General features: G+C 43.9%; 1 protein-coding gene across 1 annotated transcript in view; it reads left to right on the forward strand.

The window, feature by feature from the left end:
• Positions 1-20,324, forward strand: part of GLG1 (golgi glycoprotein 1) — a 219,585-nt gene that overhangs the window by 115,420 nt on the left and 83,841 nt on the right. The window contains exons 2-3 of the mRNA XM_044986890.1: positions 5,987-6,019; positions 10,357-10,443. Of these exons, the coding sequence (XP_044842825.1) occupies positions 5,987-6,019; positions 10,357-10,443 (120 nt within the window). The remainder of the gene's footprint in view (positions 1-5,986; positions 6,020-10,356; positions 10,444-20,324) is intronic.

Consider the following 20,324-nt stretch of genomic DNA (forward strand, 5'->3'; position numbering starts at 1 on the left):
CAGTGCCAGCTGCAGTACTTTTAGTTACTAGTTCATAAAGAGTATGTCAATGTGATAAATGCAACAAACTCTTCCTCAGTGGAGATAATGCTCCATCAACCCTTTCTCTTCCTCAAAGCAGGGATCTTGAATGTGAGACTGGTGGCATTTGTGAAACTGACTGAGATCCTGTCCCTTCCCAATAGCATAAAAACTGGAAGTGAACAAAGGAGGAGAGGAAGCTCAGCCAGCTGTTGGTTAAGAGAATCTTAGATCTCCCCAAGTCCTCAGACTCTACCCACAATTGGTGGTTGTCACTCTTACCTTCCTAGTCCCACATCTGGCTGTGGATCATTTTCAGATAATGTTGAATCCCAAAGACGAAGGATGAAATAAAGCTTTATTTCGTATATATGTCTTAGGGAGGGCTCTGTGTATCTTGCAAATTGTGGGGTAGCAGTATACCTAACCAAGTTTGTGTACCATAGAACAAACTATTCATGGGCTGTCTTTAGAAGAAATTGCATGGCATTTGATAGTTCATGATATAGATTACTCCAGGGGGAATTCTGCACCACTGCACTTGCAGAGAATTCATGTCCCTGCAGATTTCTTTGCTTCCCTGCAGAAAAATGACTTTCTGACAGGGAAGCAAAGGGAAGCCACAAGAGCAGTCACATGCCCCTCCCCAGCAGTTGTTTTGGGTGTCCAGAGCAGCCAGCGGAGAGGTAAATCGCCATGGCGGGGAATGAGGGAGCTGGGGATGCCCTGATGGGTGGCTTCTACCCTGTGCTGGGCTCAGCTGCTAGTTCTATCTGGGCTGGGAGTGGAGGAAGACATGACTTCCTCTTCCTCTGCAAGGAGTGGCCTGGTCCAAGTCAGAACCACCCCCAGAAACCTCCCTGGCTGCAGGAAGCTCCACACCTCCACAGCTTCCTGCTCCCCTGTCCACCTAACCCCCATGCATCTAAACCCACCCCAGGCAGCTGCACCCAGAACCACCCCCCTCTCCCAGGTGCCTTCACCCAGAAACCCCCCCCCCCAAACCCACCCACCCTGATGAGCCCCCTGCACTCAGACTGCCACCCCACTGAATGCCAGCTGCACCTGGTCCCCCACCCCTGTACCCAAACCCCACCACCTGCTGAGCCCCTGCGCTTGAATTTCCCCCCAGCCTCAACCACCTTTAGCTGGACTCCCACCCAGAATCCCCCAACAAGCCCCTGTGCATCCAGATCACCCAGACTTGCCACTAAGCCACTCGTCCTCAGCTAGCCCCACCCAGAACCCTTTCGCCCCACACCTGGATCACACCCACACTAAGCCCCTCCACACTTGGATCCTGCTGGGCTGAGCCTGCCTGCCAGCACTTGGTGTGGGAGGGGTCTTTCTGGGGCAGGCCCGGCCCTTGCATAGGGTTAGGGGCTGGTGCAGCCTCACTGCCCAGTTCGTGTTGGCAGGGGAGGGGGGAGAACTGCTGGGTGATCTCTCACCTCCATGCAGCCAGCAGCCTGTGCTCCCCACTGCCATGTTGGAGCCTCCACATTTATTTATTGACAAATAAAATTTGCAGAATTTTAAAATATTGTGCTGAGAATTTTTAAGTTTTTGGCACAGAATTCCCTCAGGAGTAATAGCTTTGCTGGGAGGCAGCATGGTGACACTAAGTCCAAAATCTAAAATTAGAGCCGTGACTCCTTCGTTCTGTTTTTTGAATCAAGATTGGATATTCTTCTAAAAAATATGCTTTAGTTCAACACACTTATTTGGGGGAAGTTCTATGCCCTGTTAAGCAGGAAGTCAGACTACATGATCACATTGGTTTCTTATGACCTTAGAATCTGTGAATCTAATTCAGCATGGGTTTTTATTATTTGTAATGCAGCGTGGAAGCAAAACATTGACTTTATTTTGTGTCTATATACTGTGGGTGGTGTTCACTCTGTGGTATTGCTTTTCTTTAATTTGAATCAGGATAGTACCTTAGTCTATAAATCACATATGCTGCCAAGTGTTGCTGAGTGTGAAAGGGTCAGCCATCCATGCTTTTTAAAGCCGCTAAGAAGTGGAAGTCCTACCAGTGCTACTCCTTAATTTTGATTGAGTGTTCCATATTTTTAATAGTCTGGTTAGGAGGTGTCAGATGAATTTGAGTCTCTACTCCTCTCTTGTTACTTAAAAGTTCCTCCTTTCTATCCCTTCTACTTTCCCTAGGAGCCTCTTGATTACTGCAGAAGGTCTGTGTCTCCACTACTCTCTTCCTTTTTCATCCAGGGATCTCAAAACCGCAGTCGTCTGGGTAGTTTCTACGTGGTTAGTTCCAATGCCTGCCTCTGCTGTTGCCCAGAGCTTTCATAAATAGCACCATGAAACTGTTGTGATTGACTCTCTTGCTACTGCTTGCTGCCCATAGGGTTCTGTGTAGTTAGAACCCTGCAAATCTGTGGATATCTGCTTTATATCCATAGACCATTTTTGACCAAATGCAGATACAAATTTTGTATCCATGCAGGGCTCTATGTATAGTAGTCTTTCATTTCACTGGGCTGCTGCTTAGGAAACCATGTGTAGATGTAGAGCCACTGAAGTGATCTCTCTTCAGACTTAGGAAGACAGCGCTGCCATGGGTTACATTTAGAAGGCTTATTTTGTAGCCATAAGAGCTAATTATTTTACTATGCCTAAGACTATATAAAAAGATTAGAGAATTATTTTCCTTTTGTATGCTTGCTTTGAGAGTATCACTATGTATTTTACCAGTCCATATGGATCTGTCACATAGCAAAAGGAGAGAAGAATCTTTATGAAGGTAGAGAAATGCGACTGTAAACAAATTGGCAGGGAGATTTGGGATCACACTACCTCATTCCACCAGTAACTCATGTTTTTAAAAGACTAGATTTCTAGTTGATACAGTATTTAAATTCTGCAGAAGGTGATGACTGAGTTCCTCACACTCATCATGTTTTCCCCCTTACCATTAGTGTATAAATCCTTCAAACCCTGGTTTATAGCTTGTCACAGCCTTCCCTAGTTTAAGCTATTGCCACTTATGAGTGAATTGGCCTTGAATATGCCTGGGGGCACTTAGGAGCCGTTGTGCTCTTTCAGTCAGGTTGCATGCAGTTAAATATTCCTACACAATGAAAATAGTATAGTTCACCCCTCTCAGGAATTAGGACAAACAGCCCAGAATTGGACCTGAACCTGCATCTTTACAGGAGAATGTTACTGTAAATAATGCAGCACCTAAGACCACTTGACCCATCCTGTCCTTCCCAGTGAAAGCATGTTTCTGTTTAACACAGCAGAATACTCACCCCAAAGTATTAGGAAAGCCAAATTTTCATTTTTTAAGTGATGAATGTTTTTAATAAAAAGTTGTCTAACTCTCTCAGGTGAGTATCCAGAGCCTATAGCACTTGTAGATATAATGTCCCACAGGAACTAAGCCCTAATCCTATGCAGATTTGAACCTAAACTGATGAGATTGAAGGTCACTTGGTATTGTCATAAAAACCAATAACCAAAGCAACTGAGAAGATTTCTGGGTTTGCGCTCTCGACCTTCCAAATCCTTTTGCTTACCAGATGCATTAGATCAGCGCTGCCCACCTTAGGGAAATTACAGTGCTAGCCTCCATCCTTCTGTGAAGAAACTCTGTCCTTGTCTAACAGATTTGATGGCAGGTTTAATTGAGGGCATTCTGGCTCTTGCTTTTCAATTAGTTCAGTCTGAAACTGATCTATTTTGGTTCCAACCGTTGCTGAATGATTAAGATGAGAGTAGAGAGGTGGAAACTTAACCTGTAAATCACAGACATTTAGTGGTTAGAAGCAGATGTAACTTTTAAAATACTGTAAATTTGACATTTCTATGTTTTAATATTTCAATTTTGAACATACGAGCTGCAATATGAGGAAGTTGTGAGCTGGCTCTTATATCTTCTAACAAAGCTGACAGTCCAATCTTCAGGTTCTCAAAAAGCTGGGAAATAGTTTTCTTGTAATGATACTGGGAGAGCCATCTAAATTAAATGCTAAACCGTCAAGTGCCACTTGTATTTCTCATTTGGGTTAGACCTGGAGAGGTAAAAATCTACCCTTTGCCTGTGTACCAAATAAGTGGAAAGTATTTAGAGGTCACAAGTAACTGCTATAAGTAAGGAGTTGGAAAGTTTCTTCTAAACTTCTCGTTTTAACTTGAGCTGCTGCCATTCATTCTTGCTCTGAAGCAATATTGGGTGCGTGCATGTCTCCATATTTAAAAAGCTGTTATAGTAAGTTACTGAAACCTAATGGACTACATCTTAACTTTCCATATTTAAGTGGCATGCAAGAATTACTTTAAAAATTGTTATTGGCTCCAGTGACAATTGCAGTTTTTGGAGTCTTGTTTCAGAGACCTATGGCTGTGAAAGAGCAAATAGATAATGTGGACTTAAGTATGAAAAGTAGTAGTGTTGGGCTCCAGTGGAGCTATAAAATGTTATCCATTGATCATGGGGTCATTTTCCTGTGGGAGCAGAGATAAGTGGGTGACAGTAGGTGTCATATTCATGCCCTTCCTTTCTCAGTAGAGAGGTGACACTGGAATTGGTCTCGCTTAGGAGACCTGCCCAACTTGAATGGGGAAACTCCTAGCCCACTGAAATACTGATAGGGTGCTGACTTGGGGATGGGAGACTTGTGTGTTTTGAGCATACAGCCCAGACTTTCAGTTTTTAAAAAAACGTACAGCTTTTAATGGTGTTAAATGAATTGGCACCTGCGATGAGGAAAGGAAACAAATGGCAGGTTCATTTTAAGTGAAAGTGATAAAATGGATCCCAAAATGAGGTCTTGAGTTCTGTGACCTGTCAGAGCTGAGCTGAAGTCTCTGGTACCAAGCACTGCACATCAGATCTACAAAATGATATTGAAGTAGATGCTGATCACATGTGCATTCTTTCTGTTTTCACAGCACCATTATGGAAGAAGCTTGGCTCTTCCAGAAGTTAATAGTCTTTCTCAGGTGCCAGTGACTGTGGTATCAAGACACTACTCCCATCCACTTCTGTACCTGCCAAACCCTTTTATCTCTCTATAGAGAGAAAAAGATAAATGTTGAAATGAGGAAAAGTTGGTCCTGGATCCTGAGCTGTTGATTCATCCTGGAGAAATGTTTCCCTTTTGCCCAGGTCTCCTGCCGAATATGTTAGAATTAGACTGGTCTGGTCTGTTTGTTAGTAAACTTATCACTTGAATTTCTATGGGGCTTGGGCAGTATTTTCATCTTTATGGATTATAGAATCCAGTATATACACACATTACATCTAATCCATATGACACCTGAACATCAGAATCTATTCATTCCTCTTGGTGAAGGAGTGAATTCCAACTTTACCTGTTGGTCCAGACTTCTCATCCTCCCAGAGCTGAAATATAGGACACTGCCTGCCAAGTGCAGAACACTGACACTGAAGTAAGGCAGCCATATCTTCTCTTTCTCTTTGAATTTGGGTGGTTATAGTCCGTCAGCATCTGTACCATTGGGTCTACTTGTGCTTTTTCAGAAGTGTTCTGCCTTCTTGGCTTATAACACATGGGTAACGGAGTACAGATCAGGAGAAGCACATGAGACCTAGGTATGTGGGAGCTACATGAATACTGCTCTTACTGTGCAACTTAAAGACTGTAAAGTGAAACAGTGCTTGGAAAATTGCTGAACAGTGTAACGTCTCACTAAAACTGGGACAATTATGCGGTGGTGTTTTCTTTGTCAGTGAAGTCTTAATGGCATTTATGCAGCAGCATTCTTGTTATGTAGCTTTTAAAGCTTCCTAATTACTGGCTTTTATGAAATAACGTTCATGGTAAGAAGTAATCTTAAAATGTTTGAAAATGCAAATTTGTATCCTTAATTTTTTTTGCAGTATTTTGCAGATTTAACATCCTCAACCTTTCACATATGTTACCCAGTTCATGTTAGATCTGGATTAAAGCGCCTTTCTTTCTTTTTCTTTCAGCCGGACAATGAAATCTCTTCAGACTGCAACCATGTAAGTATCAGTTGATTTTCTTTGCTCTCTAGCTAGCTATAGCATTAGAAACTTACGTCCTGTAGCAACCCCTGACTATTTTGCAGAGACAGAAGACAACACTTTCCACAAGCTGTAATGTTTTCTGTGCCAATATGGGTTCCTGGGCTGACGCTCAGCAAGGGAACATGGAGCCAATTTCTTTACCACTACACACCGTCTCATTTAGGCTTTCTAAGTTCAGATTTGCAGTAGGAAGGTGCTGGCCACTTAACTCTAAATCTTCACCTGTGGATCACTTGGGTTAAGCTAGGAGTGTCCAAAATTTCCAGAGTTCTCAGTGTGACCTCATCTTTCTTTTCTGGAGGTGGGTTCCTTGGCTCAAAATGGAGTATTACATGCTGAGGCCTGTAGTCTATGAACCACACCTGTGTTAAAGGTGAAGGTAGTTAAACTCTTTTCCATCCTACGCATAGCCCTCAGTTGGGTAAAGCCTGAAAATCCCTGATTTTAAATTGTGTGGTGTATTCAACAACAGGTCCCCTCTGTGTAAGCTGGATCATGGAGATTTTCACAAAGCATAAAAGGTAGAAAGAAACCAGACATTGACATATTTGTCTTGACAAAGAGCATAGAGTTGCCCAGTTACCTCAGGAGATAATTGTGACAGTTCCCAGGGCTGTGGGCACCTCTGCCTTTAGCATGAGGAAGCCTTGTCTGTGCCGGCTGTGGGTCAGCTTCCAACTCCACTGGCTATGGGCAATAGAGGCCCCGCTGTCACTCTGCAAGTTAGTGACAGGCACACTCCAACTCTTGAGCTGTCCAAGAGTCTCTCTGGAGTGTCCAGCCCCTCGTCCACTGGGCTCGCAGTATTCACAGATTTGCTGCTTCCAAAGACACAGTACATCCCGGCTTACCAGTTCCTCCTCTGATCACTGCTCTGCTTAATGCATAGCACTTAAATTTGTTTATATTGCAAACAAGTATACATTTATTTAGCAAAGCATAGAGATTCAAGAAGTAGCAAATAGAAGAATTGGAAACAAACGGTTACATATAAAATAAGGCAAAGTGCAGTCTCGAGCCTAGATTTAATTAACAAAGTATTCATGTCTTGTGGAGTATTGCTCACCCCAAATCCTTGCCAGGCTTTACAGCCAGGCAAGCTGTGGCCCTTCTTTCATGAGGCATGCTGTCACATTGCCTGCTAGCTGAAGGATTCCATGTGTCCCTTTGCACTCCCTGTGCCATCAGCCAGTTGGCACCCGAGGGTCACTGGGTGTCAGGAATATTCTGAAGAGTACTGTACTCTTGCACTTAATGCTCTTAGCCTTAGAAAAATCTGGTTTACACAGTCATCTTCATTCACTAAAAATCTTAGCCACTCACATGGAAACTGCTGTTGCAGCTTGGAAAAGAACACAATCAGTTTGGTTTATTGTTTCTAAAGCTATGGGAAGGTATAGTGTTTGGCGAGAGGAACATGCTGCTGGGTCTAGGACAGGTTTTCGTCGGCTTACCTTGTTTATCATTATCAAAATTCCAGTTTGCCAAGCTGACACTTGGAATTCACTGTTGTAGTTGAATTCCATTTGGTAATTTTGCTAGTTTAGTGTTCATTCTTAAATAAAATAATTAGATTAGTTTTTATACAGTACCAAATGTCTTTGCTAGGATTGTGCAGTGTATTTCTGAGCTCCTGAAATGGTAGGGGCATTCTCCAAGGGCCTGCTTGGTATGTGTTGACTTCATCCATCAGGCCTGATGGATGATCTTGTAAATTCATAGATTCCACAGCCAGAAGGGACCATCTCTGCCCTCCTCCTAGCACAGGCCAGAGAACTGCCCCACAGTCTTCCAGCTTGTACTTTTCTTCCTGATGTAATAGGCTGTAGAAAGCCCAGATTCTTGCTGCTACAAGCAAGGCTTCAGGTCCAACAACTTCAGAATCCTAGATTGCCCATCCCCTCCCCCCACCACAAATAAAAAGGAACAAGCTCCTAGTATGTCAGAACTAAAACACTCTCAACAGCCCAGGCTCCACAGCCTGTAGCCATTCTATTATGACTGGTGCTGCAAAGAGGACTTGGTGCCAAGAGGCCCCCTCGTCATGGCCCAGTGCATAGAACAGGTGATAAAAATACCGAAAAGGTCATGCATAAAAGTATCCCTGGGTGTGGGATTGAGGTGTGCGATTGAGAATCAAATGTGTTTTGCATCTGATAATTGATCGTGTTCTCCCTTCCCCACTCTGCCCGAAGAGTCCCTCAGATCAGAGTTGCACCGTGGCTCCTACCAAGGAAGTTAAGGCTTTATCCAAACTTCATGTCTGTGAGCAATCCTGCATTTCCCAGCATTCCTTGGTCTGCAGTCTTTGGTTGCATTCTCACTCATCTCCTGTGAAGGCATTTGATCTAGTTTATAGGGACTCGGACCTGTGAACTTTCATCTGAGGGAAAGTCATCTTGGCAGTTCCTTGATCTGGGAGTCTCCTGTTTAGTCTATTATTCCAGTATCAGTACGTTCTTGCCACCTCTAATGTTAACCTCCCAGTTCATGGTGGAGGTGTGTCTAAAGTCCTTCCCCACCACCAATCTTTGGGCTTCTTCCGTGCATTAGTGTCAGATGATGGCGGCTTTTAATGGCTTTTTCATATCTTTCTGAAAGACCTAAGCACAAGTTTCCCACCCTTTCCAGAATACCCTAAGGACCTGTCATCTCCATGTCTGATCTTTCAAGTACTGGAGTTGAGGGAGTGGAAGAAATACATAGGATTGTTGTTCCTGTGTCATCTTTAATGCTCTGTATGCTGCTGCCTCTGCCTTCTGAAGACTTTTAAACAGTTGTCCTACTTAGATGACAGCACATCTGCTGCCTAATTTTTTTGATTTTTTTTGTTTTGTTTTATCAAGTGTTGATGTATAATGCAGGTCTGACACAATATTGGCTTGACCCCTTAATAGATTATTTTGTCACAAGTACAAAATATTTGTCTGAAATATACATTTTGTGGCTTAAACTCCTGGTGCTTCTGGAGAGAAGTGCAATAGAATAAGCTAGTAGTGGCAACTGGGATATGAGGCCAGGCTAACTCTGGTCTGTTGCCAAGTTTATTGAATTCTTGCTACCTTGTCTTACATTTCTTCCTTTAAATTGATCTACTGCTGAGGTGCCATAGGGCAGCTGGAACAACCATGTTTATGGAGAGCAGAATGTGCTAAAAGTGAAATTCATTTTGCATCAGTATAAACAATTAGATCGTATTTAATCAACTAATCCCAGACTCTCTCCTGGCGGGGCAGTGACATACAGGAGTTTGGGTGTTAACTAGATCCGTTGTACTGCTGAAATGCCATTAGCCTTTCCAAGAGAGAACTCCTAAATTTTAATGGCGTACCATCACAACACAATTTGTCCTAGATGTTATCTTGTTAATAGCCTTCTGAAGTGGGAAGTGAATGAGCAGCTGACTGGAATCTCCTTTCCAGCCAGGCTGGTGTTAGAAGGTTTCTGGCATGAATCCAGTTCATACTGAGGGCATCACTGTATCTGCATAGAGAATACTATGTTACACAACTAATACAGAAAGATTAGTGAATTGAATGCATTACTTTGCTAAAAGCTCAGCAGGTGTTAACTTAGGATGTCTTCATTGTCTTATAAACAAAGATCATGTGATTCAGAAAATGGATTCATTGGTACCTTTCGTTTTAATGACTCGATTAATGATCATATGTAGAAATTTTGGCTTTGGCAATCATTTGCTTAAAATGTCAGACGATAGATGGATGACTATTGAGGTCCCTTCCAATCCTGATATAGACTATGATTCTATGACTATATAAGGTTGTAATTAATGTAATTGATGGACTTTTTCTGCATAGCTTTAGATATGACCAAAGAATGAAGCTCATTCATAATGAACCACAGTAAGGGCTTGTCTACACTGCCTGCCAAATCATCAGGCAGTGATCGATCCAGTGAGGGGGTCGATTTATCGCATCTAGTATAGACACAATAAATTGACTGCTGAGCGCTCTCCTGTCGACTCCGATACTCCACCAGAACAAGAAGTGCAAGTGGAGTTGCCAGGAGAGCGTTAGCTATTGACTTAACGCAGTGAAGACACCATGATAAGTAGATCTAAGTACATCGATGTCAGCTACGCTATTCATGTAGCTGAAGTTGTGTATCTTAGATCAACCCCGCGTGGTAGTGTAGACAAGCCCTAAATGTATGTGAAGGAGATTGCCTCAGTTTCTGTTTTAGTCTGAAGCCAAAAAAATCTGTTTATCATCCGTAGTGCAAAACTTCCAACCCTTCCTATACAAAATAATTTATTCTCTCTTTTTATTTAGCTGTTGTGGAACTACAAGTTGAACCTGACTACAGACCTGAAGTTTGAATCCGTGGCCAGAGAGGTCTGTAAGTCCACCATTGCAGAGGTGAGGGTGAAGAAAGGGGATGGCTTCACCTGTTTGTTATATTAGTAGGTTCTTCTTACCCCTCTGCCACCAAAGCAAAAACACTTCAAATCCATCTAAAGAACACGTAGAGCTTGTCTAGATTGGGGAAAATGAGTGGTATGCTAAAATGATAGCTAATTGGTAATTAACGCAGTTTAAACACTGCTTAGAACCTAATATAGACAAAGATGTTAAAAAAACGTGTTAGCTGAACCAGTCTAGACAAGCCTGTCTACAGGGAGATTGAACTGACAATAGACCATGTCCCATCTTCCACATTTGGGGGGAGGGAAAGAGGAGGGGAAGGGAGTGGAGGGGGGAGGCTGGTTCCTGGGGATATCATTTGATATTTGCAAAAATGTCTAACTTGAGTTGTAGTAAGTGGTTGGATAGGAGGAATGATAAGAACAGAATGAAGAGAAACGATAAACTAAGAAGTCCTCAGTTCCTGCTTGACCTGTCACAAATCCACAGGGATTGGTCTATGGCCCAGTCCCTTGGAAGTGGCCTCTTTTAGTGTGCTGCACCCCAAAGACCCACACAGTTCCATAGGGGCAGGCCCATGGCCTCCGAGACTCTGAAATTGGGCCTTCCACAATCCCTTTCTCTCTCCATGGCTCCCTGCAAAAATCCAGCCAAAACAGTCTCCTGTGGGAGGCTTGTACTGTGCCCCTTCAGGGCACGATGTTCTCAGTATTTGCAGCGACAACAGCAACATTTTCAAAACAAGGGAACAATTTATTAGTCATCGGGCATACAGAATCTGAAAGTCCTTAGAGTAGCAGAGAGACAAAAGGTTAAGACATGGTCCATGCTGGCCCAACTTGTGTAATCAGCCAGCCAAGCTGTTACGGAATCCATTTCTCTGTCTGCTTTTCAGTCCCCAAGGAAAACGTCTGTCTCCCACTGTGCCCAAAGGCCAGCCCTTGTCCCAGCCACCTAACACCTTGCCCCTTTTTTCTCTACCTGGGGCCTTTGCTCCGCTTTCCTGTCTAAAAGTGGGGAAAATCTACTGCTTCTTGGTCATTGGTTGCTAACTATAACTGTCCTGTCCATTGGGGTTCCCATTGTTTTTCTGAATTATCCATTGATGTGGGTTGGTTCCCGCCAGTTGTTTAATGACCCATTCATTCCGCCACAGACAGCTAAATGAGAAACACCTCAGGTCTGCCCCCAAGAGCAGATCTGACCATTTGCACCCCCTGGATAGGAATGCAGAGTACATTGGGAAAGTGGGGCACACACAGGAATTCTAAAAATATTACAGATTCCTACTTTGTCACACCTTCCACCAGGTGTTTTGTGTAGATTGGATCCTTCCATTCTTTACTGAGTACTAACAGCAACTCCATACTTAAGGTTTCAATCGAGTTTCCATTACAAACCTCATTTTCCATGTTCCCTTCCCCAGTAAAATCCATGTGTCATATTGGCATCAAAATTGGTTAGCTAGGTCTGGGATCAAGGTAGAATTTTTCTTTTAAATTTGAAGTGGTTCAAACAACGGGTTCCTGGATGATGAACTCTTCTAGTTTTAGCTTGCCCTAAGAGTTAGTTATCTAGTTTGGCACTCTGCTGTGTTTGGAAGTTTATAGCTACAAAATGGAAGCAATACCACAAATATCTCTACAAGCTGACACTTTGCAGTCAGAGTTAAGCCAAATGCTTTCTATTTTCAGCTCTTTGGTTTCTGTAATAGAGCTGCTACAGAATTTTTACAACCCAAGCATGTTTGAGAATGCTCCCTTATCAAAGCACAGTTAATTTCCATTTTTATATGACTGTCTAGCATTCTTGTAAACATTACATTATAAATCTTGGATAAAAGCTCCTAAATGCAGTGGAGAAAGACACAGAATTTTAATTGTACATTAACTGCCATAGTCTTCCTCTTACATAATTTTGTGGTGAATAATGATACAAACAGGTGGCATCCTGGTTTTATAAAATTCCAGTTTGATTTTAAAATCAATCATACATGCTACAACTCTTACTGATATTTAACAGCAAAGTAGATGCATGAAACAATCTTGGTTTTGCATTGGATAATGTAGATTATCAACTTGAAATTTTGCAAACTGACTAATAAAAAGGGGGAGCTTTTAATAGACAACCCTTTAAAATGTTTAAGAATTAAAAAGTCATACCATACCTTCCTATTGGGGGAACATGACTTTAATTTTTATTTAATACATTACATACCAATTTGAATTGTCCTGTTTGGTTCTAGACCACTTTGGCTACATTTTGATTTTAATATATTGTGATTTTTCTCAAAAGCCCTTGAGGGAATTAGGCAACCAATTTCCATTGGAAGTCACCAGGAGTTAGGCACCCTAAAAGTTTACTATTAAAATGCAACAAAGAATCCTGTGGCATCTTATAGACTAATAGATTTATTGGAGCATGAGCTTTCCTGGGTGAATACCCACTTCGTCAGATGCATGTCTATTAAAATGGTTAATGCTAATGTGAAATGGTAGACTAATAGACTTTAAGGTCAGATGGGACCATTTTGATCATCTAGTCTGACCTGCACAGTGCAGGCCACAGAATCTCACCCACCCACTCCTGTAACAAAGCCCTAACCTATGTCTTTGTTATTGAAGTCCCCAAATTGTGGTTTGAAGACCTCAAGCTGCAGAGAATCCTCCAGCAAGTGACCCGTGCTGCAGAGGAAGGTGAAAAACCTCCAGGGCCTCTGCCAATCTGCCCTGGAGGAAAATTCCTTCCCGACCCCAAATATGGCGATCAGTTAAACCCTGAGCATGTGGGCAAGACTCACCAGCCAGCACCCAGGAAAGAATTCTCTGTAGTAACTCAGATCCCACCCCGTCTAACATCCCATCACAGACCACTGGGCATACTTATCTGCTAATAATCAAAGATCAGTTGCCAAATTAATTGCCAAAATGAGGCTATCCCATCATACCATCCCCTCCATAAACTTATCAAGCTTAGTCTTAAAGCCAGATAGGTCTTTTGCCCCCACTACTCCCCTTGGAAGGCTGTTGCAGAATTTCACTCTTCTAATGGTTAGAAACCTTCCTCTAATTTCAAGTCTAAACTTCCTAGTGTCCAGTTTATATCCATTTGTTCTTGTGTCCACATTGGTACTAAGCTTAAATAATTCCTCTCCCTCCCTAATATTTTATCCCTCTGATATATTTATAAAGAGCAATCATATCCCCCCTCAACCTTCTTTTGGTTAGGCTGAACAAGCCAAGCTCTTTCAGTCTCCTTTCATAAGGTAGGTTTTCCATTCTTCGGATTATCCTAGTAGCCCTTCTCTGTACCTGTTCCAGTTTGAATTCATCCTTCTTAAACATGGGAGACCAGCACTGTACACAGTATTCCAGATGAGGTCTCACCAGTGCCTTGTATAATGGTACTAACACCTCCTTATCTTTATTGGAAATACCTCACCTGATGCATCCTAAAACTGCATTAGCTTTTTTAATGGCCATATCACATTGGCGGCTCATAGTCATCCTGTGATCAACCAATACTCCGAGGTCCTTCTCCTCCTCTGTTACTTCCAACTGATGGGTCCCCAATTTATAACTAAAATTCTTGTTGTTACTCCCTAAATGCATGACCTTGCATTTTTCACTATTAAATTTCATCCTATTACTATTACTCCAGTTTACAAGGTCATCCAGATCTTCCTGTATGATATCCCGGTCCTTCTCTGTGTTAGCAATACCTCCCAGCTTCGTGTCATCCGCAAACTTTATTAGCACATTCCTGCTTTTTGTGCCAAGGTCAGTAATAAAAAGATTAAATAAGATTGGTCCAAAAACCGATCCCTGAGGAACTCCACTAGTAATCTCCTTCCAGCCTGACAGTTCACCTTTCAGTATGACATGTTGTACTCTCCCCTTTAACCAGTTCCTTATCCACCTTTCAATTTTCATATTGATCCCCATCTTTTCCAATTTAACTAATAATTCCTCATGTGGAACCATATCAAATGCCTTACTGAAATCGAGGTAAATTAGATCCACTGCGTTTCCTTTGTCTAAAAAATCTGTTACCTTCTCAAAGAAGGAGATCAGGTTGGTTTGGCACAATCTACCTTTTGTAAAACCATGTTGTATTTTGTCCCAATTACCATTGACCTCAATGTCCTTAACTACTTTCTCCTTCAAAATTTTTTCCAAGACCTTACATACTACAGATGTCAAACTAACAGACCTATAGTTACTCGGATCACTTTTTTTCCCTTTCTTAAAAATAGGAACTATGTTAGCAATTCTCCAGTCGTACGGTACAACCCCTGACTTTACTGATTCCTTAAAAATTCTTGCCAATGGGCTTGCAATTTCATGTGCCAGTTCCTTTAATATTCTTGGATGAAGATTATCTGGGCCCTCTGATTTTGTCCCATTAAGCTGTTCGAGTTTGGCTTCTACCTCGGATGTGGTAATATCTACCTTCATATCCTCATTCCCATTTGTCCTCCTACCATTATCCCCAAGATCCTCATTAGCCTCATTAAAGACTGAGGCAAAGTATTTGTTTAGATATTGGGCCATGCCTAGATTATCCTTAACCTCCATTCCATCCTCAGTGTTTAGCGGTCCCACTTCTTCTTTCTTTGTTTTCTTCTTATTTATATGGCTATAGAACCTTTTACTATTGGTTTTAATTCCCTTTGCAAGGTCCAACTCTACATGGCTCTTAGCCTTTCTCACTTCATCCCTACATGTTCTGACCGCAATAAGGTAGCTTTCCTTGCTCATCCCTCCCATCTTCCACTCCTTGTAGGCTTTCTGCTTTTTCGTAATCACTTCTCTAAGATGCTTGCTCATCCAGCTTGGTCTACAACTCCTGCCTATGATTTTTTCCCCCTTTCTTGGGATGCAGGCTTCTGATAGTTTCTGCAACTTTGACCTGAAGTAATTCCAGGCCTCCTCCGCCTTTAGATCCACAAGTTCTTCAGTCCAATCCACTTCCCTAACTAATTTCCTTAATCATTTAAAGTTATCCCTTTTGAAATAAAAAACCCTAGTCCCAGATCTATTTTTGTTTATCCTTCCATCTAGTTTTAACTGAATTAGCTCATGATCACTCGAACCAAGGTTGTCCCCTACAACCATTTCTTCTGTGAGGTCCTCACTACTCACCAAAACCAAATCTTAAATGGCATCCCCTCTTGTTGGTTCTTCAGCTACTTGGTGAAGAAATCCATCAGCTGTCACATCCAGAAAAATCTGAGCCCTATTATTATTACTAGCACTTGTCCTCCAGTCTATATCTGGGAAGTTAAAGTCTCCCATGATCACACAATTCCCATTAGTGTTTACTTCATTAAAAATATTAAAGAGGTCTCTGTCCATATCCAACTCAGATCCCGGCAGTCTGTAGCACACCCCAAGCACTATCTCAGGGGAGGCTTTAGTAGCTTTCTTTCCCACTGTGATTTTTGCCCAGACAGACTGTCTTATCCATTCCATCACTTCTTATTTCTTTACAGTTAACCTCATCATTGATATACAGTGCAACTCCACCACCTCTGCCTTTATTTCTGTCTTTCCTAAATAGCACATAGCCTTCAATACCTGTACTCCAGTCATGACTACTATTCCACCATGTTTCTGTTATCCGTATAATATCTGGTTTCACTTCCTGCACCAGTAGCTCTAGTTCCTCCATTTTGTTACCTAGGCTCCTCGCATTAGTGTACAAACATCTTAATTTTTGCCGTTTGGTTTCACTGACATTCTTTACCCAGTTAGGCACAGACGTTCTACCACCAGTATCACCAATTAGACTGGTATCTATACTACCTTTCCTCCTTATGTCCATTCTCCTGCCCACGGCTGCATCCTCTCTTAGTTTGTTTTCTTCCCTGTCAATGTTGAATTCTGGCGTGGAGATTACCTGGACATCTCCCCCAAATTCCTAGTTTAAAGCTCTCTTAATCAGTTGTGCCAGCCTCCATCCTAGAAGTCTATTTCCCTCCTTACTCAGGTGAAGTCCGTCCCGAGAGAACAGTCCTTTGTCCATGAATGCTTCCCAATGGCTGTACATCCCAAAGCCCTCCTTATAGCACCACTGCCTGAGCCATCTGTTGATCGCCATAATCTTGTCACACCTTTGTTGCCCTTCTCTAGGAACCGGCAGAATCCTACTGAAGATCACCTGAGCCTCGATTTCCTTAAGCGTCTTCCCCAGTCTGGCATAGTCTCCCTTGATACGTTCCAGCGAGAATCTAGCCGTATCATTTGTTCCCACATGAAGGACAATCAGCGGATTCTTTCCTGCTCCCATTAGGATCCTTTTCAGCCTCAGGTCCACATCCCGTATCTTAGCCCCCAGCAGACAGCACACCCTTCTGTTCTCCGGATCAGCTCTAGTTACAGGTCGGTCTATCCTTCTCAGTAAGGAGTCCCCAATCACGTAGACCTGCCTTTTCCTGGTGACAGTGTGATTCTCCGGTCTATCCCCTGTTCTCTCTGGCTGCAAGTCCTCTCGATTCCTATTCACCCTTGCAATCCTCCGCAACCCATCTCGTATCCTCCTGGGGCTCATGTTTGGTGTTGTCTCCATTGTCTCTTCCCCTCTTCCTATAGGACTAGCTGCTCTTTTCTTCTTCCTTGCCCTCTCACCTCCAGCGACCACCTGCTGTGCCCCTTCTTCATTTTCCAACTCTGCAAACCTGTTCCTGAGCTCTATTTCTCCTTCACTGGCCCATCTTTTCCTCTGCCTGGTTCTCTTAGTCACATGCTTCCACCGTCCACTTTCCTCACCCAGCAGTCTCCCCTCAGAGTTCTTTGGTCCTGTTTCCATCTGCAAGTCTGAGCTTATCCCTTCAGCCTCTTCATGTCTTTGTTCCATCATCCGCTCGAACCCCCTTCTACACTCTACCAGAGTTTCCACTTGCATCTCCAGTCCTCGGATCTTTTCTTCTATCAGCTTTATCAGGCGGCACTTCATGCAGACAAAACTCTTTTCAGGTACCCCCTCCAGGATCATGTACATGCTGCAGCTTCCACATCCAGTCATCCTCATTGTGTCTTTCACTGCTGCCTCTGTATCAGGCATAGCCTTCCCACCTAAATCCTGTTAGTCCAGGAAACAGAAACCAAAACAAACCCCCAACAGGCACCGCAACACCAGCAGACCACCACCCACTCCCTTCACTAGGCTGTCAGTTCCTCTGCCTAGGTCTCTAAGTCTCCCCCGCAAACTCCCCTGTTTACAGCTCCGTTTGCTGGCTCCTGTGCCGCTGCAGCTGTCTATGCCGCTGACTGGCTGGCTACCTTTATAGGACCCCTAAGCAGGGAAGCCCCGCCCCCTAAGCAGGGCTCAGCTTCTCTCCCAGCACCCTGCCCCTACCAGCCTCCACACATGCAAACTACAAAATACAATAAACAAAATACACAAACCTGCTCCTCCAACAGAACCCCCACTGAAACTCCCCTGTTTACAGCTCTGTTTGTATAAGCATTTGGCCAGGAGTTTAACCCACGATAACAGTTGGCTTCCTCTATAGCCAAAAATGGGGTTTCTTTAGAAGTGGCCAGAAGCAGCAAGCTAGTACGTGCGGTGTTCTCTGCACAGTTGACTGAGCTAGACCCCACCTTTGAAACTGAATTAATTGCCCTTAACTCAAAAGAAATGATGCATTTTGTCTTGTCTTTAGTGATCTCACCCAACAACTCTTATAACTTAGGGAGGGATAGCTCAGTGGTTTGAGCATTGGTCTGCTAAACCCAGGGTTGTGAGTTCAATCCTTGAGGAGGCCACTTAGGGATCTGGGGCAAAAATTGGTCCTGCTAGTGAAGGCAGGGGGCTGGATTCGATGACCTTTCAAGGTCCCTTCCAGTTCTAGGAGATTGGTATATCTCCAATTATTATTATTATTAACTGTAATTTCTCTAGGGGTTATATAGGTTAAAATGTTGAAATTACACTATATTTTAATGTTAAATTATTTGATAAAACCATTGTCCTTACGAATGAGGTTTTTAAATGGCCACATGCTATAGTTAGCGGGTATGTTTAGAAAATAATTGATAGATTATCAGACCAAAAGGAGTCATTGTGATCATCTAGATCAGGCCTGCACAACTCGTAAAGCGGCGAGGGCCACATTACTCCAAAGAAAACAGCTGAGGGCCGAAACCTCCCGGCCCCGCAGAAGCACCCCGCCCCAGAGCCGCCCAGCCCTGCGGAAACAAACCCTCCTTCCCCAGCGCCGCCCCACCAAAACAGCTGTGGGCCAAAAAGGAAGGTTGGGGGTGGGGAGGTGATACTTTATTTTAAATCAACCAGGGGCTCCCAGCTGAAGAGGTGGCTGGGAGCCCTCAGGGTCAAATTAAAGGGCCCGGGGCTCCGGCAGCTGGGGGAACCCGGCAGGGCCGGCTCTAGGTTTTTTGCTGCCCCAAGCAAAAAAAAATTTGGCTGTCCCCCATCCCAGCCCTGGGCTCCCCCCTGTTCCCCCCTGCTGCCCCAGTCCTGGGCTCTCCCCCCACCCACACACACACCCTGCCGCCCCAGCGCTGGGCTTCCCCCTTTCCTCCCCACCAGTGCCCTCCCTCCACCCTGCTGCTGCCCCAGCCCTGGGTCACTGGTAACGCTCCCAGGGCGGGTCATTCAGCTGGAAATTTGGATGTGCACAAAACACAGACAGGATTGGTTCCCATATGGTTACAGAGCGGCAGTAAAGTGGAACAATTTTCAGCTTGTGTGATTGGAGGATATCTGGATGCATATTATAAGACTTTCCTCCATAAATGAGGAAAAGTTGAGGTGCCTTTATTATTCTTTTGTTCCACTCTTTCTTTCTATGGGGAATTTGCCAATGCAATATCACTGTCTTCCTTTTAAACAAAAAGGCAATGGCTGTTGAAAATACCAATTCCAGTCCTAATAACCACTGGGAAGCATTTCTTGCTCAATTTTATCCTGCTTTTTCTACAGCAAGTTACAGTGGATCAGTATATTTGATTTGGGAGAAATGAAGTAACAGCTGCCCAAACTGAGCTTGAGCACTCCTGAATTTTGAGGTGTTCAAATCTGGAAGGCAGGTGCTGGGGGCGGGGGGGGGAGGCTGTGGGCTCCGTGGGGGAGCACGGCAGCAATGTGTCTGGAGCTGCATGGAGCCAGACACGCTGGTCTGAGTGGCACGGTAAGGGAGCTGGGGGTTGGAGAAGGGGTAGGGGGCTCCAGGGGGGCAGTCAAGGGACAGGGAGCAGGGGGGGTTGGATGGGACGGAGGTTCAGAGGGGCAGTCAGGGGACAGGCAGAAGTTGGATAGGCATGGGAATCCCGGGGGTTTATCCAAGGACCAGCGGTGTTAGATGGGGGTGGGAGTCCTGGGGGGCAGTTGGGGCAGGGGTCCAGGGAGGGGGCAATCAGCGGCCGCGGGCGGGGATTCAAAGGGTTCTGGGCTGCCCGCAGAGCGCCGTGTGCAGGGGATTTAGAATCCCCCCGCGGGCTGCACGGTGAGGCTCCGCGGGCCGCATGTTGTGCAGGCCTGTGCTAGATGGAAGAGCTCTAACCATTAGAGTAGTGACATTCTGGAATAGCCTTCCAAGGGGAGTAGTGGGAGCAAAAGACATATCTGGCTTTAAGACTAAGCTTGATAAGTTTATGGAGGGGGATGGTATGATGGGATAGCCTAATTTGGGCAATTAATTGATCTTTGATTATTAGCAGGTAAGTATGCCCAGTGGTCTGTGATGGGATGGCTTTTTAAAAACTCCTTGGGTATATCTACACAGAATTTTGGAGTGGGAGTGAGCCTGCCAGCCCAAGTCAACAGATTTGGGCTAGCGCTCTAAGTATAGCTATATAGACAGCATTCTGAATTTGTGATTTGGACTCTGAAGCCCACCTCCCACACTAGTG

The sequence above is a fragment of the Mauremys mutica genome, chromosome 14 (genome assembly GCF_020497125.1).
Source record: "Mauremys mutica isolate MM-2020 ecotype Southern chromosome 14, ASM2049712v1, whole genome shotgun sequence".
Taxonomy (NCBI): Eukaryota; Metazoa; Chordata; order Testudines; family Geoemydidae; genus Mauremys; species Mauremys mutica.